The sequence below is a fragment of the Doryrhamphus excisus genome, linkage group LG11 (genome assembly GCF_037039965.1).
Source record: "Doryrhamphus excisus strain RoL-2023G ecotype Guam linkage group LG11, RoL_Dexc_Guam_v1.1, whole genome shotgun sequence".
NCBI classification, from domain to species: domain Eukaryota; kingdom Metazoa; phylum Chordata; class Actinopteri; order Syngnathiformes; family Syngnathidae; genus Doryrhamphus; species Doryrhamphus excisus.
In genome coordinates, this window is record NC_136367.1 from 11,951,459 (window position 1) to 11,978,701 (window position 27,243).

Consider the following 27,243-nt stretch of genomic DNA (forward strand, 5'->3'; position numbering starts at 1 on the left):
GTTTAAGAAAGCTGAATGCTACTGTGTTTGGTTTTTACATTTCAATACATATTTGTTTAAACTTGAGACCTGGAATATGTTATCATTGTCATTTTTTTCATGTAAATTGAGGGATCAAAAGCAGTATCGGCCACAAATATCGGCCCAAGCAAAATCGGCCATCGGCTAAGGGTGATGGGAAAAAATGGATATCGGCCCCCCAAACAAACATATCGGTCGATCCCTATTTTGGAGGACAGGGGTAATGTGTTGACGGGAGCGGGTGGAGGTGAGGAGGCGGGCAGCGGAGTTGTGAATATATTGTAGTTTGTTGAGGGTTTTGGAAGGTGTACCGTAGAGAATACTGTTGCAGTAGTCCATTCTGGTTGTGATGAATGCTGAATGTGATGAATGTGATGAATGCATGGATCGGTGATTCAAAGGAAATCTGACCTCGCTTAAGGCGCTCTGCAATGTAATTTTTACCTTGATATCATTGCTGCCTACAGCAATGCCAATTTCAGCTAAATCTTTGAGCAGTGATGACATCATCTCGGTGACCCTCTTCTTCTGGTGGTTGGACATCTCCTTCAGTTTCTGCAGCTCAGAGTCCAATGATGACAGGATAGACTGCAGAGAAGAGGAATACTTAAGTAACCAGGATTACAAAGGAAGCTGTATTCTTCTAATTGTGTGACTCCCATCAATGAAGTCAAGGACGTCAGATGCGCTCTTGACCGTCTTTGCCCTCACCGACTTCTGGCTCAGCTCCTCGCTGATGACTTCAAACTCCTTGGTCTTGTCCTCCACCTCCTGACTCTTCTGGTCATAGTTGACGGCCAGCTCCTCCAGTGCCTGCAGCACCTCCTTCACCTCCTCCTTGGAGGCCTCGTTCTCCGCCTGCAGACGGTTCAGCTCGGCCTGGAGGTTCTCGTGATCACGGCGCGAAGAGGCCAGGAGCTGCCCAAAGAAGAAATGAGTTCAAAACACTGAATAGATTAGATGGTTTCCAGCTGGGAACAACTACACCAGGGGTCTCAAACATGTGGCCCGCAGGACACTAGTTTGAGGCCCCCGCCTTGATACGAAAGTTTAATGTTAGTGCGGCCCGCGCAAGTTTGATATGGATGCTGTATGGTATCATGTACCCAGAAAAAATTATTACTTTTGATTAATGTTCATGTTAAAGGTTAAATAACTGTTAATAGTTATCCTCCCTATCCCTGTGGAAGTGGTAAGTTTTTGGCTATTTAAGTTTAAAGGAAATAACTTGAAGGCTACCGTTTATGTCGCTAGCTCTCTAGTTTGCGAGTTAGCATGTGTCTCAAGACCCTGCAGTTGCGCAATATGTTGTAAATAAAAAGAGTATAAATGTGACTATAGTCGTGTTTTGTCATGTCTACAGGGCTCTAATAATGCTTTGTTCATTTTAATCTGGAAAAAATAATTTGTCTACCCACCAACTATATGTGGTTTCTTAAGTTTTTATTATTTGCCATTTTATTATTATTATATTTATTTATTACTGATTGACGATTCTTGATTTGTTCATTTATTTTTCATCTTATTTTGTGTAGAAAAATAAAAGATATTTGAGAACAGTGGAATGTTTTATCAGAGCTTTTCTTATAGAAAATTGGAACCAAAGTTTTTCAAATATTTTTGTTTTTAATAAATGCGTTTTTTTTGTTTTTTTTTTTGGAAAACCTGATGCAGCCCAGTCTCACCCAGACCCGAGCTCCAGTGGCCCCCAAGTAAATTGAGTTTGAGACCCCTGAACTACACTATGCAGACGGCAAGTGGGGGGAACGTGGCCACAGACGCATATTGGAGACGAAACGGGAGACAACAACAGAAATCAGCATTTTGTACTGTAATAAACTACATTCAATGTGCCAACGACAAGTGGAAATTTAAATGTGACAACGTGCCGGGAAATAAGTCGGCATATGTTCGTGTGTGATTCATGTTCCTCATCAATATTACTGAGACTAAGACTGACAAGATGATATTCATAATTTAGATTTTAAATGTTAATGGCAATATTGGCAGTAATCACTCACTAATTAGACAAGAAGTGTGAAATACTGTATGCAGTATGTCTTCCAGCTCAGACATTTTTTTTTCCCCTTTCCCCTGGATGAAGGTGCGGGACTCACCTCCTCCTGATCCAGCATCTGCTGCTTCAGCTTCTCGGCCAGCTGGCTCTGCTGGTTGATCTCTTCATCCTACATACAGCAGACGTGCACAGCATTAGCATTCACAGCGTGGCTGGTTGTAATGAGCCTGGGTGCGAGGTCAAAGACAGCCGAGAAATTAATATTCCAAAACAAGACGGCAAAAAAAAAAAAAAAAAGCTCCTTCCAAGCATGAAAATGGACTTCATTGGTTATCTTCATTTTAGATGTTCCTCTGCAGAAGCAGGCATGACAGCCACAGGTCAATTCTGAATGCTCCTCTCATTCTTCCTCACCTTATCGTCCAGCTGCTTGTAGAGCTTGGACAACTCAGCCTCACACTTATCTTTCTCCACGTCGGTGAGGCGGATGCCAGGCACGTTGGGCGTGGACGCAGGTTTGTCGTTGATGATGTTGTCCAGGGCCAGCACCTCTGCGTTGGCCTTCTCCTTGTCGAACTGCTCTTCCACCGGCACACTCTCACCTGGGGTGTTTGGGAATACACGCATGACTGAGTGCATTCAGGAATGTCATTACAGCCATTCAGTAGAAGGGATGCATACCAAAACTCGGTCTCTTAATGGCACCAGTGCAAATGTAAACTCAACCAGACCGAAAAAAGTAGCTATCGGTGCCTCATGGGTGTTAATTAATCGTCCGCAACAACAGCTTGAAGGTGATATTGTGCAAAGTAGTGCCTTGTAAGTAATGTATCATCCTGACAGACACTGACACACTTTTTAAACTTCACAGCCGACCTTAAAGGGGGAATTTTGCCCATCATCCACAATTTTGAACACGCATGTCGCTCTTAATATATAAAAACACCTAAAAATATGCAGGTATGAATTCACGTAATGGGGATAAAAAAGTCCCGAAAGGCGCCAATAACGCTCCATTTCCATGTGACGTGCATATTAACCAAGCTACAGCAACATTGTTATTAGTAATATTGTTACGCCAATCAAATTACATTACATCAAGACTTCAAAACATGTTTTTTTTTTCGCATTCTGTGTGTTCTCTATTGCTATATTGCAATAATTATGACAATTTGTTGTGGATTTTATTTCATATTGGTGAATTTGTTACATTTATTTATATTCAAATATTTAAATTACTATTCTGTTCAACTTGTATGTATTGTATAGCTAAATACAAGGATGAAGAGTCTTGAACCAGTCATGATGTGCTATATATATCACTATATTGACACTTACTATGGTACCCATTATGGCATTGGATGCTCATATCCCCTCCTACTTCGGTATGTGACAAAAAATAAAAGAAATACAAAACAAAAACAAATAAATAAAATAACTTCTATTATATTAAGAAAGCAGGAAGTGAACAAATGTAACGGTTACTGATTGTAAAAGTACCAGATGGAGGGGTAGGATTTAATAAGCTTTGCTTCTTCCTACTCCTTTTGGACATGTGGAACTGGGAACTGATTATGGGATGCACTCTAATGTAATGTGATGCATGTTCAAATGAAATTAAACCATTACCTTAAAAATCAACTTATGTGAATTATGTGAACAACCATTCACACTCAGATTGACCAAATTCACGTAGGTTGTCACCTTGGTACCCGGAGAAAACCCACGCACACACGAGAAGAACATGCAAACTCCACACAGAGAAATCCAAGCGTATTTTCTGCACTATAAGATGCACTTAAAAGCCTTTAACTTTCTACATAATCTGTGAAAATGTTGTGCCACTTGGTAAGCGCTCTGCTTGATTGACCATTTCCCACTGGCACATGGACTTAACACATACGCTGGCAGTGATAAGCCAATCAGAGCACAATAAGCAATACATATGGTACAGACGCCACGTTTCCAGTAAGCTGCAAAACAACATCTCGCCCATCTCACCGCTGCTGTGAAAAGGCTAGGTTGTTTCCACATTGGTGGAAACAGGGTGTTCAAAGTCAAGTTGTGAGTGGCGTGATAGCGATGGATGAAAGACGGCGAACTCAACTTGACTAAGACTGGGAGGCAGCGCCGGGTGAGCTACGCCACCATATGCGAATGGATTGTGGATGCTTGGGCTAAGCTATCTGCTGTAACTGTTGTCCCAGCTTTGGCGAAAGCTGGCATCATTGCTGAACTGCCACCTGGCAACAAGACCGACTCCGACAATGATGAGAGGGAACCCGGCATGTTTGATGGCGACATTGGCCAGCTGTTCAATTCAGATGCAGAAAATGAGGACTTGAAAATTTGAATTAAAAATATGTTGAGTGTCGTGTTAAATAGTAAAATAAAATTCAACTAACTCACCGTTTTGCTTCTGTTGCCTTTTTTTCTCTTTTAGCATGCGCCTTACAATACGGTGCGGTGCGCCTTACATATGGGTTAGGTACAGAAACATAACCCCTAATTGAGACTGCACCTTGTACTCATATACAGTACTGATTTATCCAACCCAATCACAAGTCTAGAAGAACCTCACCATTCCTCCAGCGGTTGAGCTCATTTTCCAGCCAGGTGATGGTGTTCCTGAGGGTCTTGTTCTTCTCTTTCTCCCGCTCATATTTCTGCTTCCACTGTTCTGCTGTCAGCTCAATGTTCACAGTGACAGTGTTCTTGATGGTCTTTGCTCTGTACGAGGGTAAGAATTACACAATTTTCGATAATCGACAATGAGAAAGTGTTCTCTTTCTTGATTTCTAATTTGCACGTTTGTCACACTTAAAGGTTTCAGATCAGCAAACAACTTTAAAAACAGTCAATGACACCACCACTGAACACAAAACGCAGTTTTTTAATGAAACGTGTGAAATCTGTGAGCAGAAATCAATTGCCCCCTGAATCTACTGGTTGGATCTCCCTAAGCAGCAAAAACGGCAATCAAGCGTTTCTGATAACTTGCAACCAGTTTCTTACAGCGCTGGAGGAATTTTGGCCCAGGCATCTTTGCAGAATTGTTGGAATTCAGCCACATTGGTGTTTTTTTTTTTTAACCATGGACCACCTTTTTAAGGTCATGCCATAGCATCTCAATAGGATGCAGGTCAGGAGTTTGGCTAGGCCACTCCTAAGTCTTCATTTGTTTTTTCCTCAGATATCCAGAGGAAGACTTGCTGGTTTGTTTTGGAACCCAAGTTGGTTAGAGCTTGAGGTCATGAACAGATGGCAAGACATTCTCCCTAAGGATGCGCCCACCCCCCACAGGGCCATGTAAGTTTGGATTTTGCATTCAGTAGTATAGTCATTGACTAATATTTAAATTTGTCTTGATGATCTGAAACAAGAAATCAGGAATGGGGCAAACATCTTGTCACTAAACTGTACAATGTGAGACAATTAATTTGGAGAGCAATCATAAAAAAAATAATTTCCCGCCAACCTTTGTCCAAACATGAGGGTGGATTTGGTTTCAGCTTCGTTGTAAGACGAAGGTGAGCAGCAGATGACAATAGTGGTTCGACAGTTACCACCCAGCGAGTCCTGCAGGATACGGGTCATCTTGCTGTCTCGGTATGGGATGTAGGCCTGGACAACACCAAGAGATGCAAATGTGTCAGTGACAGTCTGATCTTACACTTGCCTTCACTTAAAATCTTAAACGTTGTGCATATAAATTGCTCGTTCAACCTCAGAACTTGTTGAGACAAGCTTAGCCCCTGCTAGCTAAACGTTTTGCACGCTGCTCCTCTTTAATGATAATTATGTGTCAGAGGTGAGCGGATCTTTTCATTCTACCAACTTGGCTGATGCACCCGCCCAAATAATTAGCTCATATTTGCTTAGGCAGCAGGACAGCTAGGGGGGCCAAGTTTAGGTGAAGGGCGGCAAGACTACAACACAACCCGTGCTGAGGCAGACAAAAGCAATGGATCAGATTTTAATTAGCTTTTCTTCGGTGTTAACATGTTAAATGATGTGGCAGCACAGAATAATTTACGTCCTCACACCAACACCGCTACGCTTATTCGTGACCAAGATAAGGGTACACATGCTCGTTGTAACACCAGGGGTTGATTACCCAGGGTGTATACCAAACAAAATAAACATTGATCAAAGTGAAAAGTCTGAAATTGTGGCCACATTGCTGGAGGATGAGTTATCCAGAGTCCAATAGACCACTGGATGTATGAATGGTGGTGGTGGTGGTTCAGACACACACCTGGAGGGACATTACTATCAGTCTTTGGGACTTTATCACAAACACTTATTGTGAGGGATGAAGTTGAGGTACCGACCGTTCCTTCCGCCAGGGCCGAGATGACATTCCCCAGGGACGACAGAGACTTATTGATGTTCTTTGCTTCGTCCAGGACAGCTCCTTCGGCTCCTGTTTTACTAACCTGAGCATCACAGACATGCATTAGCGCAACACGCTCAAGGAGTCATTTCACCGAGTCATTTGCTGTGTACCTTTTCACTTCCGGCCAGATCCACAAGGTAGAGCTTGCCGCTGAGCTTTTGCTCTGTTTGAGTGTTCTCCTGCTTGACGTTGATCAAGAAGATACTGTGACTCCTGGAGCTGTGCTCATTCATGTCTGAGGATGGGAGGCGTTCAGCTCAGCATTGTGTTTCACAGCAGAAAGTGTTTCACAGAGTCTGATGTCTTACTTGTGACCGCTACATGTCTGTTGGATTTGCCCTCATCGATGGTGTCCATGACCTCCTCCGGGCTGCAGACAAAGCGCTCAGTGCAGCCCTGTTGTCAAAGACACAGTAGATTAGCATTAGTGGCATACTTTTAACGGGTTCAGGCAGCAGTAGGACATAGTAGGCTGATGGCTCAGTCTCACCTTGACATAGGGTACTCTGTTTTTGTCTTCGTGAACTGAAAGATTGGTCTTTGACACTGGTAAGAAAGACAAAAAGAACATTTGTCAAAGACGTCCACTTAATCATCTCTTGGCCTTTTTGGCGAGTTAAATCATTTGACATTTTTGGTCGTCAGTTTACAGCGTTCTGAGTCTCACTGTGGTTGCTACTCCATTACTATTGCACAAAAAACGCGCAAGTAGTACAGTCATACGTAGGTGGTTGAATACTACAGACTAATACAGACTAGAAGAGTAACACATAGTCACGTCACTACTCTGAGATCAAGGACAACTTTTATTCTTTTTAGTTCACTTATTAAAATGTAATGTCCATTATGACTCCCAAGGCAGTGTGCGGCAGACTCATGTAGTGGCATCGTGTAAGCGTCAAAGTGAAATTAGACTGCTCGTCCAGCTCGTCCGAAGACAACTGGGATAGTCTCCAGCATGCCCGCGACCCTTGTGAGGATAAGCGGTATAGCAAATGGACGGATTGGCCGCATGCCTAGTCCACACTGCTGAAATGCCGCAACCACCATGAAGGATACACTGTAGATGCTATGTACTGTAGGTACGTACAGTGAAGAAAATAAGTATTTGAACACCCTGCTATTTTGCTATTTCTCCCACTTAGAAATCATGGAGGGGTCTGAAATTTTCATCGTAGGTGCATGTCCACTGTGAGAGAGATAAACTAAAAAGAAAAATCCAGAAATCACAATGCATGATTTTTTAACAATTTATTTGTGTGATACAGCTGCAAATAAGTATTTGAACACCTGTGTATCATCTAGAATTCTGACCCTGAAAGACCTGTTAGTCTGCCCATTAGAAGTCCACCTGCACTCCATGTATCATCCTGAATCAGATGCACCTGTTTGAGGTCGTTAGCTGCATAAAGACACCTGTCCACCCCATACAATCAGTAAGACTTTAACTTGTAACATGGCGAAGACCAAAGAGCTGTCCAAAGACACCAGAGACAAAATTGTACACCTCCACAAGGCTGGAAAGGGCTACGGAGCAATTACCAAGCAGCTTGGTGAAAAAAGGTCCACTGTTGGAGCTATCATTAGAAAATGGAAGAAGCTAAACATGACGGTCAATCTCAATCGGAGTGGAGCCCCATGCAAGATATCACCTCGTGGGGTCTCAATGATTCTAAGAAAGGTGAGGAATCAGCCCAGAACTACACGACAGGACTTGGTCAATGACCTGAAAAGAGCTGGGACCACCGTTTCCAAGGTTACTGTAGGTAATACACTAAGACGTCATGATGTGAAATCATGCATGGCACGATCCCATGTGCTTAAACCAGCACATGTCAAGGCCCGTCTTAAGTTTGCATATGACCATTTGGATGATACAGAGGAGTCATGGGAGAAAGTTTTATGGTCAGATGAGACCAAAATAGAACTTTTTGGTCATAATTCCAATAAGCGTGTTTGGAGGAAGAAGAATGAAGAGTACAATCCGAAGAACACCATCCCTACTGTGAAGCATGGGGGTGGTAGCATCATGCTTTGGGGGTGTTTTTCTGCACATGGGACAGGACGAGTGCACTGCATTAAAGAGAGGATGACTGGGGCCGTGTATTGTGAGATTTTGGGGAACAACCTCCTTCCCTCTGTCAGAGCATTGAAGATGGGTCGTGGCTGGGTCTTCCAACACGACAACGACCCGAAGCACACAGCCAGGAAAACCAAGGAGTGGCTCCGTAAGAAGCATATCAAGGTTCTAGCATGGCCCAGCCAGTCTCCAGACCTGAACCCAATCGAAAATCTTTGGAGGGAGCTCAAACTCCGTGTTTCTCAGCGACAGCCCAGAAACCTGACTGATCTAGAGAAGATCTGTGTGGAGGAGTGGGCCAAGATCCCTCCTGCAGTGTGTGCAAACCTGGTGAAAAACTACAGGAAACGTTTGACCTCTGTAATAGCAAACAAAGGCTACTGTACCAAATATTAACATTCATTTTCTCAGGTGTTCAAATACTTATTAGCAGCTGTATCACACAAATAAATTGTTAAAAAATCATGCATTGTGATTTCTGGATTTTTCTTTTTAGTTTATCTCTCTCACAGTGGACATGCACCTACGATGAAAATTTCAGACCCCTCCATGATTTCTAAGTGGGAGAAATAGCAAAATAGCAGGGTGTTCAAATACTTATTTTCTTCACTGTATATATATTCTGATATTCTTTCCACAAAGTGAGTTTCAACAAAGGTCAAAGCCAAACATGAGTTATATTAAAATATGAACTTTTTATAGCAAAATGGCTGCTGAAATAAAATGCCATATTCCCTTTTTTAAATAAATATAGAAACAGTTAAACATAATGTTCAATATTCATTACAACCATGCTGTGCTGCCCCCACTGTAGGCTCTGTGCATCCGTGTTAGCACCGTGAGCGCTTCTATCTCATGTTGCCCATGATGACAGACTGTAAACATGGTTGACACTGTCTTTATACAGCTACCTTTATACCGTCTTTTTTGCTGTTCACGCTCTCTAATCCTCCGCATCTCTGTGGGGATCTCCAGGTTGCTTGGTGTAGTAAAGGGCTGCTCAAAGCTATCAGCTACTCGTCCCAAGTGGGAGGGCCATTTCATTTCTGCGTTACCGTAATCGTTGACCCAAACTAAAAATGTCAAAAACGCTATCTGAAATAACGTAAAAAGTTGTCAAAAAAAACTGCTCCTCCTTGTGTTGCATGAATGGAAGCTAGCATGCTAGTGTGGCCGTCTGTGTACACTCGGGCTGTGTGAGCGTGTTCACAACATACTGTTTCTCACAATGCCAGCTGATGTTGTGCAAGTTCTAAGTGGCATAAATATGACATATCATACATTAATAACACAATTGGAATTGCTTTGGTGACTACGTCTTAACCACAGGAACGGACATTCCAAAAACAATACCACGGTTACAGTTTGTTGAGGATGATGTAGCAATGTGTGCAGAGGCTGATATCACAATAGAAAAAGTTAGCCAAGCTACATCTCTTTCTGAAATACTGGGTAAAAATGGCTAGTGATTAATTGCACTAATAAATGTATGATTTTTTTTGCCTTTTAATTAATGTACATTTTATAAAATTAACATTGAATTCATTAAATTTAGCCAAAGCATATCTCAGAAATGCATGTAGCTTGGTTAATTTAAATTTCATTTGGAATCTGGAAAAAAATATATATTAAAAAAACATAGGGCCCTATACTGGGACAAAAGTCATGAATTGTTCTTTTTCAATACAATTTAATTTCACTCATGTATTTTGTGTTATACTATTATATTTTATATATCCATGAGTTGTGTACACAGTGTGACTTTGGAGTTCATTTGGGTATAACTAAAAACAACTAAAAACCCACCTCTTTAAATCTGTTTTTAATGTCTAACTTTTTATACCTGACTGCTGTGCCCCGCTTTTACTCTTGTTTTAGCTGTGTATTAACGAATTAACGTTGTATTTTAATGTATCTTTTACTCTTTTTACTTGCTTTTACTCAACTCCATTCTTCTGTAAAGTGTCTGAGTATTTTGAAAAGTGCTATACAAATAAAATGTATTATTATTATTATTTATAAGGTTGGGCATCTAGCAACGATTGGAACCGGTTCTGACATTGCAATTGTCCCAGAATCATTCTTTTTTTTTTAAACTTTCGGTGCCTACGTTCGGTGATTGGCTCATCCATTTCAACCTGGACTGTGTGCGACAGTGCTCGCTAGTTTGGCTGAAATTGTGCAAAAAAAATGAGGATTGTGTAAAGACCATGCCAAACAAGGAATCACCACTCACAGGATTAAACACCTCCAGATTGACGGTTTACAAAGTGCGCCCTGTTTATGACACCAACCGGACTTCTTTCAACCATTTGGCTAATCAAAACAATAAATGACGTTGATCTCATGCTGACATTGAAGCAGCGGAACCCGACATTAACGCTAGCTTTAGCCAGCAAGTTGACCAGACCCTGCGTCAAGTGTTACTCCATTCACCTTACTTGTGGGTGAAGTTCGTTCTTCACGTTGGATATTCATTTCAGTTGCTGTCAATTTCATGTTGGCATTCTGATATATGGCTCTGTGATATATGACTCTGTGGCAACAGTGATACCACCATATGCGATACTGAAATACTCGGGACCATCAAATCACTATTGCAGTGGAGAGTTGGTTTTAAAAAAGCTATATATTCTAAACCATCAACTTCCTCAGTAACATGGTTATGTTACACTTTGTCTATTCTGCATCATAAGACACTAGGATATGTGTCATTGTTTGTCATAGGCTTTTTAAAAATACTAATCATTTGTCAACGTGTACTTTTATGTAAAGAGTCTTCTAAATATTTATGTTCATGTTCAATGGTTTGATACTTATATACTGGTTATTAATAGCCCTGTGAGAAATTCATGGTAATTAATAAGTCATTCATAAAAAGCTTGTGTCATAAAAAAAAACACTTTGGTCAGCGCTCTCATTTCAACTATGCAAACCTTTTATGACTCTACCTCTGGGAAAAAAAATGGAAAACCGAAATCTAAACAAAGAATCTGAATCACTCAAATTGAAACGATGCCCAACCCTATTTAGGTATGATAATATCATTTAGGTACAAGATTCAATTTACAACAAAACTACACTTACATCAGTCTATGAACAGTGTGTACATGACCCCAGGACTGTAGTGTCTTGTTTAATTATTTTTAAATAGTGAATGAGCCAATTACTATGCTTTTCAAGTGCATGAAATAAATAAAGCTGGTGTACAATTGTCTGGGAAATTGTTTGGTACATTCGTACACGTGCAGCCACTTACCATCCAAAAGGTCCCGGATCTTGTCCAAATAAATTTCAAAATAGGAAACCTGTGAACAGAAAATGTGGATTTAACAGAATAGTATTAAAATAGCCATGTGTTAATCATCCAGTAAGACAAAACTTCACGAGCTAATGAAAACAAAAATAGAACTATGTTTTATCAATTTCAAAAGAAGACCATTTACATTTCAGTGAACACCCCGAGCTCCATTCCACTTACTTTGATATGAAACTCCAGGTTTTCATCCATAGAATAGATGTAGTTGAAGATGTCCTGAACTATCCTGGGGATGATTCCCATTGAGTCTGTGTCATGGAGATTCCCCTGAAAACGGACATTTGAACTTGTAACACCGTGAAAGAGGGCTTTTACATCCACACGTTTTCATCCTCACCTCCATGGTGTGTGTCTTTCCGGAGGATGTCTGGCCGTAGGCAAAAATTGTTCCATTGTATCCTTCCAGAACATCTACAAGACAAGGCAAATACATTAAATACAGTATTCTGTCATGAGAACTCCAATTGTAGTGGAGAGTCAAGAAAGATGTTCACCTTTTACAATCTTTTGGGCGCAGGCATTGTAGACTTGTTCCTGTGTTGTGCTGGACTGAAAAACTCGGTCAAACATGTACGGTTTGCTCTGCAAGAGAGTGAGGAGCACAAAAAATTCAATGTTTTGTAATATTTGACCAGTGGTTAAGCGAGCAGACCTCACAGCTAGGAGACCCGAGTTCAACCCCACTCTCGGCCATCTCTGTGTGGAGTTAGCATGTTCTCCCTGTGCATGCGTGGGTTTTCTCCGGGTACTTCGGTTTCCTCCCCCGTTCCAAAAACATGCTAGGTTAATTGGCCACTCCAAATTGTCCATAGGTATGAATGTGAGTGTGAATGGTTGTTTGTCTATATGTGCCCTGTGATTGGCTGGCGACCAGACCAGGGTGTACGCCACCTCTCGCCCGAAAACGGCAGGGATAGGCTCCAGCACCTCCGTGACCCTTGTGAGGATCAGCTGTAGAAAATGAATGAATATTCGACCAATGACCACATGTCATCAAAGGTAGTGCCAGTTTTTGGACTGTGACCGAAATTGCAAATTTGAGGCTAACATGTTGTAATTTAGTGGTAAACGTGTGTTTGATTGAGACGGGACTTCTGTCACAGCCAATTTCAGAGACGTCACAGTTAATATTTTCATCAATTTAGCATCACCTCCAGTGACTTTTCCCAGGCTACACTTGAACATAAACAATCCAATGTTGATATAGGATTCCAGTTAAAAGGAAATGATGCTAATGTGGCTAGCCGTGCGGCTAATTTCATATTTGACTAAACAACATAATAGGGCAGCTCGCCAAGGCCGGCTAAGCTAGCAGGTAGCTTAGTGTCTGTTAGCCACGGGCAAAGCAACGCTCACCCATGTAAACAGATTAGCACCTGCACTTCAACATATGACACTCAACATATGATCGATCAATTATTTGATTTGGAATAAATATGTTTAACGTGTATAGCATGCTAACCCTGCTAACATGTATGCTGTGCCAGTGTTTAGGCATTGTTGAATGACAGCCGTGGCCGGGCCTTTTGTTGAGATCGTCAACAAAAGATAGTGTGCATATCTCACTTTTCCTATTATTATGAGTATATTGGAAGTGTCTCTGACATGATTCATTGACTTTGTTTCATATAGTATATATTGTTTGTACATAATTACATTTTTGAAAGCACAGTAAAGCACAAAAAATGACATTTCCAGTCCATGGCTGAACTAGCTCTCACAGGTCAGCCTCATTTCCAGAAGTGACATCGTCGAGGGAATATCACTCAGGTAAACAAACATGGCAGTGTACAAGACAGAGGATGTTTACAGTGATGCTAGCCAAGATATGAGCCATGTGTCACTTTGAGGAGGAAGAAACATTTGGAGATGAAATAGAGAACTTGCAGAACATGGAGATAGATTGGCCACCTTCAAAACACAGAATGGTAAGTGTAAATTACTGCAGAGTTGCTTATCCTTCAATTACTGTTTTAAATGGGCGTCTAAATGAGCATAAAGGGGGTTTATAGCCCGTTTTAATGTACATGTGGCCTCACGTCGAGGATGAATGTTTGCTGCCATCATTTGCTTTCAAAAATCAAACAATGTAGAACATAATTACAAACAATAATGTTTTAAGCAAAATTCATGAATCATGTCGGGGACCCTTCAGTGCAAACATTTCTCAGGTAAAAAAAAAAACAACGTTCTTTCAAGTGTTGCTGACATGCCATATGACAACCTAGCTTTCAAAGCACACTGTAATTATTCTAAAACTATAGTGTATGGCTACAAACACATGCTGGGCAAAGTGACAAGTGACTGCAAGGATTTTTAAGGTTCAACTCAGAACATTTTCAATATGACGTCAATGCCAATACTCTTCTATAAGCGCTGACAATGGGGTGGCTCAATTAGCACTGAGTCAAGTGTGATTATTTAATTTGAGGTATTTTAAAGAATATTTTTCTTTTTTCTGTCACATTTATTTTTCAATCTCACTGAAACTATACCATAACATTGATGTTTTTTATATCTATGTTAGCTTGTGATGACTGGTGTGGTGACTGTATAGTTGGAGTGGTTCCTTTCTTTCTTTTGTACTGGACTATGTACGATACGATGACTGGTAATGAACTGGTTGCTCTTGGCACGTAGTTGGGTGCCTCAAGCTGGGTGAGGGTGGTTGGATGTGGGGTTTTCATTCTGGTAGACAAGGAATAATATATGTTTTGTTGGGATGAGGTTGGAATCTGGGTGGTTTGGGGAGTGGGACTAGATAAGACTTCTTCCCATTCCCTTTCGAACATGTGTATGTTTATATGTACGTAGGTATTTTTATTTGTGTTGATTTATGTTTGGTTTGTTGTGCTTTGGATGATGTTCGAAATAAAGAAAAAACCCAATTCCTTTTAATAATTAATTTGATTCGTATCAGGATCCAAGGACAATATTGGTTAATTTAGGATGATAAAATCCCAAACGATAAAGTAACTTACACTGTATCCAAGTATCCAAGTAAATTTCCTTGATCCCTGTTGCTTTATGTCAGGGAATCTGATATAACTTAATTGTCGATGCAAACAAACAAACATAATTAATGCATTTACAGCTTGAATGAAATCAAGGCGCTAGGAGACCTGAGTTCAAGCCCACCCTCGGCCATCTCTGTGTGGAGTTTACATGTTCTCCCCACGCATGTGTGGGTTTTCTCCGGGTACTTCGGTTTCCTCCCACATTCCAAAAACATGCTAGGTTAATTAGCCACTGTCTATAGGTATGAATGTGAGTGTGAATGGTTGTTTGTCTATATGTGCCCTGTGATTGGTTGGCGACCAGTCCAGGGTGTACCCCGCCTCTCGCCCGAAGACAGCTGGGATAGGCTCCAACATCCCCGCGACCCTTGTGAGGGTAAGCAGTAGAAAATGAATGAATGAATGAAATCAAAACTATGATTAAGTGTATGTGATACAACATGACATGAACTTTAATTTGACACCTCATTCACTTCACTACCCCAAGTTTTGAAGAAGTTAAAGCAAATTTCATAGCGGGAAATAGTGCCTTTGGTTCCCATTGCTTTAACATCGAGTCAAGACAAAAGCCGTGATGGACCCATGGATCATGTACCACAAAATATATGACATTTGTTTTTAAAAGCCAACAGAATAGACATTTATATTTTTTGGGATCGTCAAAAAGTCTGGTGGAGTTTTCACCATTTATTCAGGGGGGGAGCGTTGTCCCGCACCACTGCGCCCACCCCCGCTTGGCCCGCTTGGCATCATACTTTCAGCTGCTGTCAGGTTGAGTTTGTGGATCATGTCTCAGATGTGATGGGACAATGAATACAAAAATGTACATGCTGGATGAGACGCTTACATTGAACAGCGTGAAACCTGCCCGTGAGGTTTTGGTGGCGTGTCTGCACTGTCCGCCTGTCAGCCAATTTACCATTACGCAGGTTGCGCTTCGCCTGCGCCACGAATAGACCAGGTCAGAGCTGGCGAGCTTTGTCACTGCACCAAGCTGAAATGCGGACTCCTCCCCTGGTGCGCCGCCATGCCCATCTCGGCACAGTCCAGTCTACCAAATTACCACATTGTCTGCGTACAGTGGTGCATTGGAACAAATTACCACTGCGTGGGCTGTGCCCCGCTCCGCCACCCTGCGCCACAAAATTAAGAGTCCCGAGTGTCAGCATATTGCTTGTACAAAAGATGTGATGACGTCTAGCCTAGCAAAAGAATCTGTCATGTTAGCAGGCATCTTCTAACCATCGTTGCTGAGTGCAGGATTATGAGTGCATGAATAAAATATGGATGAATTACATACACTACTGACTGTGCAAAAGTCTTCGGCAAACATGATGTGTTGCTTTGGCAATTCTATGAATGTACAAACTAGAACAAAACTCAGTGGAGGGCAGACCTTTTCATAGAGTAAAACTCCAAATCACATATCTGTATCCAGATTCATAGTACCTGTACGTTGAAGCACATTTCAGACTACAGCAGCTACATCGCCTTGGTTACACATCACAGCTCATATATTCTACAGTAAACAGGCATTCTCATGTCAATCGCTGCTTGGCCTGTCTTCTTAAAAGGCTGATCATTCTTCCTGTGTGTAAAACCTGCCCACAGGTGACAGACACACTGCACCATATCAGCAGCAAACAATAGTGCAGCCCATGGTTTTGTCAAATTCTCATTGTCATTGCCGCAACTGGCCTTATTACCTACACTTGTGTCTAATGGGATTACCAGCCTAAATGAAAATATAATTACAGTGCGAAGGGTTGTTTGAAAGGATCTGCTTGCCACTTCCTGATGGCCTTATTATGATACTGTTCAAACATGAGTCACGTTGCACAATGAGAGAATTCTCAGTGGACTTTGTTGCTAGGCAAAGCACAAGGTGATATCAGCAGTTCACATGTAAGCGACATGGCTTCACCTGGACGCACCCACATGGATATTTTGCTTTCTTTTCTTAGAGAGAGGTCACAACGGAGAAAAGGCACAATATCAAAGTGTCCTTGGCACTAAAATATGTCAGTATTCAGCACTATTTTAATGTTCAACTGCTTTCACTGTGCAGCCTCTTTGCCAGCGACTGTGTGTGTGTGTGTGCGTGTGCATGCACGAGCCTCGCCCTCACTGTCACTCCCACAAAGACAGCACAACCGCTCTTCAGTATATGACGCCATGGTGGCGATCTGACATTTTCTACACTGCAGCTGTGAGAAATACTTGGATCAAACATGCCATGCCATTTATACATGTGCCAACATGTGCCAAGATTTTCAGGAATTTATTTATTTTTTTCTTCTGACCTATAAATGTAGTTAGAATGTTGTATTCTTGTGTTAAACGATGCCAAAGTGTCAGATAATGAAGTTTGCGCATTTGGCAGTGAGCCCTGAAAGAGGTTTGGGATGACTAGTTTTTTGAGAAGTCACCATCCAGCTCCATCTTCCCGGTGACCTCCTTATATGGGCATGCACCAGGGACAAGATACCCCAGGTACAAGCTGTAGGGCTGCCCTGACCCTCTCTGTCCTGCACTGTTTTGTCCAAGAGTTCAATCAATCAATCACCTGATCCAGATTACCGCTCCGGAGTATAAGTCACACAAGGCCAAAAATGCATAATTAGGTAGAAAAAAACATACATAAGTCGCACTGGAGCAGGGGTGCTCATTAAGTCGATCGCGATGAGGTGGTACCGGTCGATCGCGGCGTGACATTAAAAAAATATCATCCTCGCATCAATGCCATCACTTTATTGATATACAGGGCAGCCATTCAGATGATAACTGAATGTTGCCCTTCAGGTGACCAATCAAATCAAACAACGTCTCTAAGTGCAGCAGAACTTACGATGTCAGCCTATCATCCATCCCCGTTACTTGATTGACATACAGGACAACCAGTCAGATGACAACTGAATTTTGACCTTTAGGTCACCGCTTATGCGTAAACAACGATGCAAAGTGCTAAGCTAGTCGGCGAATTGCGTCAGATTTTAAGCCCTCGCTAAAGTTTATGGTCACTAAAATGAGTGAAGTAGCTGGACCAAGTAAAAAGGCAAAAACATATCACTGCCACATGGAATGGGAGGTGGACTTTTTTTTTCACAATGTCTTTTTCGAAGTGCGTTTGCCTGGATAACCTGGCTATCAGCAGCTACTGTCCGGACTATGCATCCCTGGCTGATTCAATTCAGTGCAAGTCATCAAAGTAAACTCAGGTAATTACAAAAAATGTTAATAGTTAATTGTGTGTTTTGCAATATTGGCTCATTTGGTTATGTAAGGTACATCAACATACATTGTATGTACAAATAATCCTCAATACATTTTAAAATAAATAGATGTTTTGCATTTTTGTAGTGGGTAGATCATTTAAACTCGGTCATTTTAAAAGTAGCTCGCAAGCTGAAAAAGTGTGAGCACCCCTGCACTGGAGTATAGGTCGCATTTTTTGCAGGTAATTTATTTTACAAACTACTTGACCAAAACAGACATTACGTCCTCTTGGAAGGCAAGTTGTAACAATAAAAGAATAGAGAACAGGCTGAATAGGTGTAAGATATGCTAACACAATGGTTATTCAGCTACACCAAAAATAAACATGAACACAAAAGGTGTCCAGTGTTTATGTAACACAAACACTTTTTTCATTTATAAGTCGCTCTGGAGTATAAGTCACAGGAACAGCCAACCTATGAAAAAAAGTGCGACTTATAGTCCGGAAAATACGGTACTCTCTAAACCAGAACAAAAAATTCTCAGTCGGAATAAGTAATGAGTAGCTCCACCGTTCTTGTTAATCACAGATTAAACATTGAAACAGTGTTTCCTGGAAGCTATTGGGAACGTTGCTCCAAGTGTCTGGAACTGATTTTATTTTTATAAACTTCCCTTGCCATCCATCCCCAAATGTTCTCTATGGGGATTTAAATCAGGTGAACATACAGGCTGGCCCAAAGTCCCTGGTCAAGCGAGCATTGTGAACTGCAGTGTTGTCCCGTTGAAAAACCCAGCTGTTACTATTCATTATGAGGGATGCCCGTTGCAACATCTGAGCGTAACCCTCCACCGTTTGACAACCCTGCACCAGCTGAATGAAAAAGCATAACAGATCATGATGGACCCCCTCCAATGTGCCACGAAGCCCTCCACGCCTCCTTAAAACATCATTAAGGTACACATATAGAAACTATAATTTCAAAATTATTAAGAACCACATATCTATAGTCCACGATGTGTGTAGTGAATTTAGAGTTTCACTTAATGAATTGAACTATTAACTATAACTATAAATAGACTAAATTATCTTTCAAAAAATATTCTGATTCATTGAGATGTGTTTTTAGAAATCTTTACATTTTTAACTGCAATCGCGGGCTGGTCTGACGAAGTTGTTTGGGAGCCACGAGTTGTTTGCAAGATGTGAATCCCCTTCTCTACCTCCTAGCTTTAGTGGTATCTTTGTGCTTGACAGAACCTTTGTGTTGGAAAAGATCACTTAGACCCCGGCACTTAATAGAAACCTTGATACTGCACATTGTGCAGAATGCTTACTATTCATTCTTGACAGATGCCCAAACACACGGCCATTCACCGTCCTTGTACTTCCACTAGTACTTTTTTGGACACCATGACGTCCATGTGCTTGCTCAGCCTGATGCCAGCACACCTGTGATGGCGTAGATTGAGTAAGAGCACAAGTGATTTTCGGCTCGCTGCACACTGTTCACTTGTAAGCAGTGACAGAGCTAGCTTGTAGCCACCACAAGGGTGCGGCTTCACTGGCGCTTCGACAGCAATTTTTACACATTCACACAAAATGTAACCCCCCCACAAAAGGAGTATTTTATATCAACACAAAAACGTGTTTGCCAGCCAGCCATGTTTGATCAAGAAAATATGCCCACACCTGATCATCTTAATCAACATTAAATGTATCACAACTACGGAAAATTTAATTACACAGCCCCATTAGTTTATATATATATATATTATAAAATGATTATCTCACTATATTGATGAACAGGGGCGTTATAATGCATATATGTATATTAGGATATGTAGAAGGTGTAGTGGTGGGCTGCATGGGATGGTAGACTCAACTGTTGATGATCTGGGCATGTTGATCATCAGATGATCAATGATTGACGTATCCCTTAAACGTAATAGCTTGACCTGACCTGAGCCTGACCTTGGGACGAAAACATCCTAGCTAGATGCCCCCCCCCCCAGCCAGGCAATATGTCTAAACAAAAAGTCGAATGAGATTGAAACGTGAGGGATCACACACACTGACATAGGTAGGCTTAGCCTGTGACAAGCGGTTGTCAATTGACAAGACATTTTACTGGTTACTGTCATTCTCCCGATAATAAGAAACAAAGGGAAAGTCAATACAAGACATGTCGCGTATCTGGTCACAAATGTTCAAGTGCCAGGAAAGCAGACAGGCGATTCCTGGAAGATTGAAGAGGGCCAAAAAACCCAGAAGAAAAACAAAATGTAAAAAAAAGACAGAAAGTGTGTCGAAACAACAAGTTGAACACCGTGACATGTACCCGTTAGGTGGCACTTGCATACCACAATAGCAGTCCATCTCCTGATTTGCACACACATTTCACAATTGCCGCCTATCAGATTTTAAGCCGCTATCTTGTGTGGAAAAGTTACTTGTTTTTTTTGTTGATCGCACCATGAATGACACTGCGGAAATGTGTTCTTCTCATTTAGTTGTTTGATTTATTATTGCGTGACTACATGACTAGTGGGGTCACTGGCTTAGGTTTTTTTGTGTTACCTTGATTTCAGCTTTTTTTATTATTGTCATTTTCTGTTTACTGTATCTTTAATGTTTTCTAAACCCAATGCTAACTAGTAGTAGAGCGCATACTGTGCATTAAGCGGTTAATGGTTTCTAAACCCAATGCTAACTAGTAGTAGAGTGCATACTTAGTATTAAGCGGTTAATGGTTTGTAAACCCAATGCGAACTAGTAGTAGAGTGCATACTGTGTATTAAGCGGTTTTACCAAAAAACACCCACTTACTAGTCATCTGACTAGTTTTCTAGCCAAAAGCAGAGAGTAGTTAAAATGAGTTATTTCAAAATAGCTAAAGCGCCCCTGACATGATTAATTTTGATTAAAAATATACATATTGCTTATTATGTTGTACATTTGTTGAAAGCCAACAGTAAATTAGCAGAAATTATATTTATAATTCATGGTGCCAGCCATGCCAAAGTACGTCACAGCTCAGTTCTGGAAGTGACGTATTGGGGGTAATACCGCTCAGCGACACAAACATAGTAGTATACGAGACACAGGATGTTTACTGGGATGATAAGCGAATCTTTGAGCGATGTGCCAATAGTTTGAGTAGGAAGAAACATTTCAAGACGAGAACTTGGCGAACAGGGAAAGACAGAGATGGAGATTGGTTGCCTTCAAAACACAGAATGGAAAGTGTAAATTACTCTAGAGTTGCTTAACCGTCAATTATTGTTTTAAATCCGCTTTCTAAATCAGTGTGAATGGGTTTTATAGCCCGTTTTAATGTACATGTGGCCTCACGTCCATGATGAATGTTTGCCGCCCCCAGCAGTAAATATATCAGTGTCAAAAAGACATTCGTATACAATGAATAATGCCTACAACCTTGTTTCTATTGTGGAATAGTGTTTAAAAGACGTTATGTAAATAAGACATGACTGGGGCTGCATCCCAATTCTAGCCCCTTGTCTTTCCTCTTGTTCACGAGCATCAAGTGGCGTCCCAGTTCTCCTTACATCGAGGGGCAAGGGGTAAGTACTAAGGGCTGAACAGCCTACAAACCAAGTGTGGTTGGAGAGCAGACTTGGAAACACGGGAAGGCAGAGCTAAAGCACCAACTGACAAGACAGCAGAGCTGAGACTGAAAGAGGCACATCAATTTAAGTCATTACACATAATTATTGATTTTCACAGTAACGTCGCTCATTTTCGCAATGACGTTCATGGCTCAAACGGCACAATCAAACAAGTAACTTTTCCACACAACCTATTCAACATAGCAGACTAAAATACGATGGGTGGTAATTCTGAAACGTGTGCATCTTACTGTAGAGGTGTTTTCTCCGTCAGCCACACCGACAACCGCTGGGATTTCATTGCTTCCACACAGCGGTGACAGCCAAGTGCGGCGCTACGACGGATTCCCATCACGGTGTTCAACTTTTTCACATTTTCTGTCTCCTTTTTGAATTTCGTTTTCCTTTTGTTGCCTTGCCGCTTTTTGTAGCCTCTTCAAACACCCGCTTTCTTATTTGTCCTGTGTGGATGACATAATCGATTCCCCGAAGAAGAAAAAAAAAATCTCAACTATTTTTGGTTACTATGGTACCCATTACGTAATTGTATAGTCATATCACCTCATACTTCAGTACGTGAGAAAAAATAAAATAAAACGAAATAAAACGAAATAAAATAAAACAAAATAAAATAAAACAAAATAAAATAAAACAAAACAAACCTGATGCATGTTCAAATGAAATAAAACCATTACCATTTTTTGTCATGGAGGTATTCAAATTATCCGAATAATTGTTGCAGCCCTGAATGTAGAAGTACTGTAATTGCAAACATTGTGGAGCATAATTACAAACAATATAGAATATATTTTAGCAAAGTTGATATATTATGTCACAGCTCTGTGGCCTCTGTTCATCAATATAGTAAAATTAGACATGCAATTACATTGCTTACAGAGCCCAGGAAACATACATGATTTTTAATCGCCACATTCAAAGTGTGAAGCACCATAAAAATTCCTTGTTAGGAAGCTGCATTCTCTCAATGGATGGCCATTTTGCAAAGCACCAAAGTCCATAAAGAGCATTTAATGAATATAATGTTTAACCACCATTTTATAGAACCACTCAAACGGTTAGGTACTTCCATCTGGTAGCACAGTGGAATAGTGATTAGCGTCTCTGCCTCACAATCCAAAAAGTGGAGTTTGCATGTTCTCCCCGTGTTTGTGTGGTGTTTCTCCGGTAGCTCAACCTTCCACCCAAAACATGCATGTTATTCGGATTTGAGACTCAGAATTCTCCATTGCTGTGAATGTGAGTGTTGTGAATGTGTGTCAAAGTACTCCACCTTTCACACCAAGTCAGCTGGGATAGGCTCCAGCCCACCTGTGACCCATTTTCAGTAGGCCAAAGCCAACTGAAAATGGACGGAACATTCAGTCTTTCCACATACTGTATATCAGTGCATGAGTGTGACCCCTGGTTGAAATTTAGTGTGGCATTATAAAAAAAATGATCCTCAAGTAGTGTCAGATTTTGCCTTGACACTTCATTAACTGTCCTATTTGTACTGTCAGGAACAACTACATAATCATCACACAAAGCACAAGACCACATGTCATCAAAGGCGGTGCCAGTTTTTGGACTGTGACCGAAATTGCAAATTTGAGCCTAAAAATATTGTAATTTAGTGATAAACGTGTTTGATTGAGACGGGACTTCTGTCACAGCCAATTCCAGAGACGTCACAGTTAATATTTTCATCAATTTAGCATCACCTCCAGTGACTTTTCCCTGGCTACACTTGAACATAAACAACCCAATGTTGATATAGGATTCCAGTTAAAAGGAAATAATGCTGACGTGGCTAGCCGTGCGGCTAATTTCATATTTGACTAAACAACATAATAGGGCAGCTCGCCAAGGCCGGCTAAGCTAGCAGGTAGCTTAGTGTCTGTTAGCCACGGGCAAAGCAACGCTCACCCACGTAAACAGATTAGCACCTGCTCTTCAACATATGACACTCAACATATGATCGATCAATTATTTGATTTGGAATAAATGTGTTTAAAGTGTATAGCATGCTAACCCTGCTAACATGTATGCGGTGCCAGTGTTTAGGCTTTGTTGAATGACAGCTCGTTAGCCGTGGCCGGGCTACTGGCGATGGCTGACACTTCGTGACACAGCCGTCCGGCAGGAACGCTAAACAGTAGTATTAAGAGCCGCCGTCGGCTAGGATAACGAATTATATTCATTGAATCCCACGGGCAGCTCACTGGTCGCCATTAGCCTCTCCCTGGCGTCCAGCTTGAGAGGGTCAAACCTTGCTAACGTCAGCTAACAAGCTAAAGGTGCTAACTACGGTAGCCACAAGACAATCAAAAATGGCGTACTGCTGACTGAGCCCGGGGCCTCAATCAAGTCAGTAACAAAACGTTATGGGTGACATCTCACTCACCGAGATGACAACAGTGTCTTCCCCTTGGAACTTGGGAATGTATCTGTCTCCTCTGGTCACCTCGGAGCTGTTGAGCGGTCTGAAACGGCACATCACTTTGATGGTGCACTCCGCCGGGTCGGCCATCTTCCACCGTTCACGTCGGGAGATTTAATGCTGAAAGTCAAGTGTATTCTGGCTCCCGGAGGGCGGCCGTGGGTGGCGAAAAGCGAGGCCGAGCCCCTCGGTCGCGACGTGGGCTTGCGGGAAGGGCGTTAGCGTGTCGGGCCTCGGAGACAAAAAGGCTTGTTTTTGCTCTCATTCAGTCCGATGCTGTTAGGACGCCATGACACCGGGGGATGAGCCGCCACCGAGCCCCGCCCAACCTTGTGGATGTGGAGCGCGGTGACGTCACTCGACGCTTGTGTTGTTGTGGTCCTCTTCATAAACATAAATCACATAAGTCATCCGATATTCTGTACAATAAACTAACATAGCATTCCAATAATAGCCAACACATACGAGAATAATGATCATAATACTGAGGTATGTGGGGTGGTCAAAATGGTCAAAATGCTTCCCAGTGGCAAAGAGTTTCGCCCTGAATTCCTCAAGTCTCTACAACAGGGGTCTCAAACACGCGGCCCTAGTTTGAGGCCCCCACCTTGATATGAAAGTTTAATGTTAGTGCGGCCCGCGCAAGTTTGATATGGATGCTGTATGGTATCATGTACCCAGAAAAAATGATTACGTTTGATTAATGTTCATGTTAAAGGTTAAATAACTGTTAATAGTTATCCTCCCTATCCGTGTGGAAGTGGTACATTTTTGGCTATTTAAGTTTAAAGGAAATAACTTGAAGGCTACCGTTTAGGTCGCCAGCTCATATAGTTGGTGGGTAGACAAATTATTTTTTCAGATTAAAATGAACAAAGCATTATTAGAGCCCTGTAGACATGACAAAACACGACTATAGTCACATTTATACTCTTTTTATTTACAACATATTGCGCAACTGCAGGGTCTTGAGACACATGCTAACTCGCAAACTAGAGAGCTAGCGACCTAAACGGTAGCCTTCAAGTTATTTCCTTTAAACTTAAATAGCCAAAACTTACCACTTCCACACGGATAGGGAGGATAACTGTTAAGAGTTATTTAACCTTTAACATGAACATTAATCAAACATAATATTTTTTTCTGGGTACATGATACCATACAGCATCCATATCAAACTTTCGCGGGCCGCACTAACATTAAACTTTCATATCAAGGCGGGGGCCTGAAACTAGTGTCTTGCGGGCCACATTTGGCCCGCGGGTCGCATGTTTGAGACCCCTGTCCTAGAGGGTACATGGGAGTTTGCCCAAGCGGTCTACATGTGCTTTGTGGACCTAGTAAAGGCATCCAACAGTGTCCCCCACGGGATTAGGTCCTTGTACAAACAGGGCAGGAGCCTGGTCCGCATTGCCAGCAGTAAGTCGAGCCTGTTTCCGGAGAACGTTGGCCTCCGCCAAGGCTTCCCTTTGTCACTGTTCATCATTTTCATGGACATAATTTGTAGGCACAGCTAAAAATGTGGGGACTGATGATCTTGTCTCTGTTATTTGCAGACAATATGTACCTGATGGTGATCTTCAACGTTTACTGGTGGCGGTTCGCAACTGAGTGTGAACAACTGGGATGAGAATCAGCACCTCCACTAGAGGCCATGGTTCTCAGTCTGGAAATGGCGGAGCGCTCCCTCCTGGTCGGGAATGAGGTCCTGCCCCAGGTGGACGAGTTCAAGTAGCTCTGAGTCTTGTTCACAAGTGAGGGAAGGTTGGAGTGTGTGGTCGACAGGCGGATTGGTGCAGTATCTACAGCAGGGGTCTCAAACATGCGGCCCGCGGGCCAAATGTGGCCCGCAGGACACTAGTTTGAGGCCCCCGCCTTGATATGAAAGTTTAATGTTAGTGCGGCCCGCGCAAGTTTGATATGGATGCTGTATGGTATCATGTACCCAGAAAAAATTATTACGTTTGATTAATGTTCATGTTAAAGGTTAAATAACTGTTAATAGTTATCTTCCCTATCCCTGTGGAAGTGGTACGTTTTTGGCTATTTAAGTTTAAAGGAAATAACTTGAAGGCTACCGTTTAGGTCGCTAGCTCTCTAGTTTGCGAGTTAGCATGTGTCTCAAGACCCTGCAGTTGCGCAATATGTTGTAAATAAAAAGAGTATAAATGTGACTATAGTCGTGTTTTGTCATGTCTACAGGGCTCTAATAATGCTTTGTTCATTTTAATCTGAAAAAAACAATTTGTCTACCCACCAACTATATGTGGTTTCTTAAGTTTTTATTATTTGCCGTTTTATTATTATTATTATATTTATTTATTACTGATTGATTGATTTTCTTTATTCTTGATTTGTTTATTTATTTTTCATCTTATTTTGTGAAGAAAAATAAAAATTAAGATATTTGATACAACAGTGGAATGTTTTATCAGAGCTTTTATTGTAGAAAATCGGAACCAAAGTACTGAAAAAGTTTGTACATTTTTCCGTTTTTAATAAATGCGTTTTTGGGGGGGGGAGAAACCTGATGCAGCCCAGCCTTGCCCAGACCCTAGCTCCAGTGGCCCCCAGGTAAATTGAGTTTGAGACCCCTGATCTACAGTAACGGGGTCTGGAAGAAAACTGAGCCCGAAGGCAAAGCTCTCAATTTGGATCTGCAGTATGTTCCCACCCCCCCCCCCCCCCCACGGTCAATGGGTCATGACCGAAAGCATGACATCGTTGATACAAGCGATGAAAGGAGTTTCCTCTGTAGGGTGGCTGGATTCACCCTAAGAGATAAGGTGATGAGTTCAGTCATCCAGGATGGGCTCAAAGTTCACATCTCGAGGATCCAGTAAAGGTGGCTCGGGCACCTAGTCTGGATGCCTCCCTGGTGAGGTGTCTGGGCATGCCCGGACTGTACGACACACTGGAGGGACAGCTGGCCTTATAAGCGGAAAAAATGGATGGATATATATACAATATATATTGTATATACAGGGTCAGGCAAAATGATCTGACACATTTGTAGGTTAAATAAAAGCCAAATAAAGTAAAGAAACAAAAAAGTGTTTTTATTTTCTAAAAGTACATATAATGCCATTGTGTTTCATGAGTAC

At 41.6% G+C, this 27,243-nt stretch overlaps 1 protein-coding gene across 1 annotated transcript in view; it reads right to left on the minus strand.

Annotated features, from left to right (window-relative positions):
• Nucleotides 1-24,459, minus strand: part of LOC131135469 (kinesin-1 heavy chain) — a 33,924-nt gene extending 9,465 nt beyond the window's left edge. Inside the window, exons 1-15 of the mRNA XM_058081361.2 lie at nucleotides 24,104-24,459; nucleotides 12,331-12,418; nucleotides 12,174-12,247; nucleotides 11,999-12,103; nucleotides 11,777-11,825; nucleotides 6,928-6,983; nucleotides 6,746-6,833; nucleotides 6,548-6,672; nucleotides 6,373-6,477; nucleotides 5,517-5,662; nucleotides 4,615-4,768; nucleotides 2,453-2,635; nucleotides 2,139-2,207; nucleotides 733-939; nucleotides 466-609 (exon numbers count right to left, since the gene is read on the minus strand). Coding sequence (XP_057937344.2) covers nucleotides 466-609; nucleotides 733-939; nucleotides 2,139-2,207; nucleotides 2,453-2,635; nucleotides 4,615-4,768; nucleotides 5,517-5,662; nucleotides 6,373-6,477; nucleotides 6,548-6,672; nucleotides 6,746-6,833; nucleotides 6,928-6,983; nucleotides 11,777-11,825; nucleotides 11,999-12,103; nucleotides 12,174-12,247; nucleotides 12,331-12,418; nucleotides 24,104-24,229 — 1,719 coding nt within the window. The 5' untranslated portion in view covers nucleotides 24,230-24,459. The remainder of the gene's footprint in view (nucleotides 1-465; nucleotides 610-732; nucleotides 940-2,138; nucleotides 2,208-2,452; nucleotides 2,636-4,614; nucleotides 4,769-5,516; nucleotides 5,663-6,372; nucleotides 6,478-6,547; nucleotides 6,673-6,745; nucleotides 6,834-6,927; nucleotides 6,984-11,776; nucleotides 11,826-11,998; nucleotides 12,104-12,173; nucleotides 12,248-12,330; nucleotides 12,419-24,103) is intronic.
• Between the last annotated feature and the right edge of the window lie 2,784 nt (nucleotides 24,460-27,243).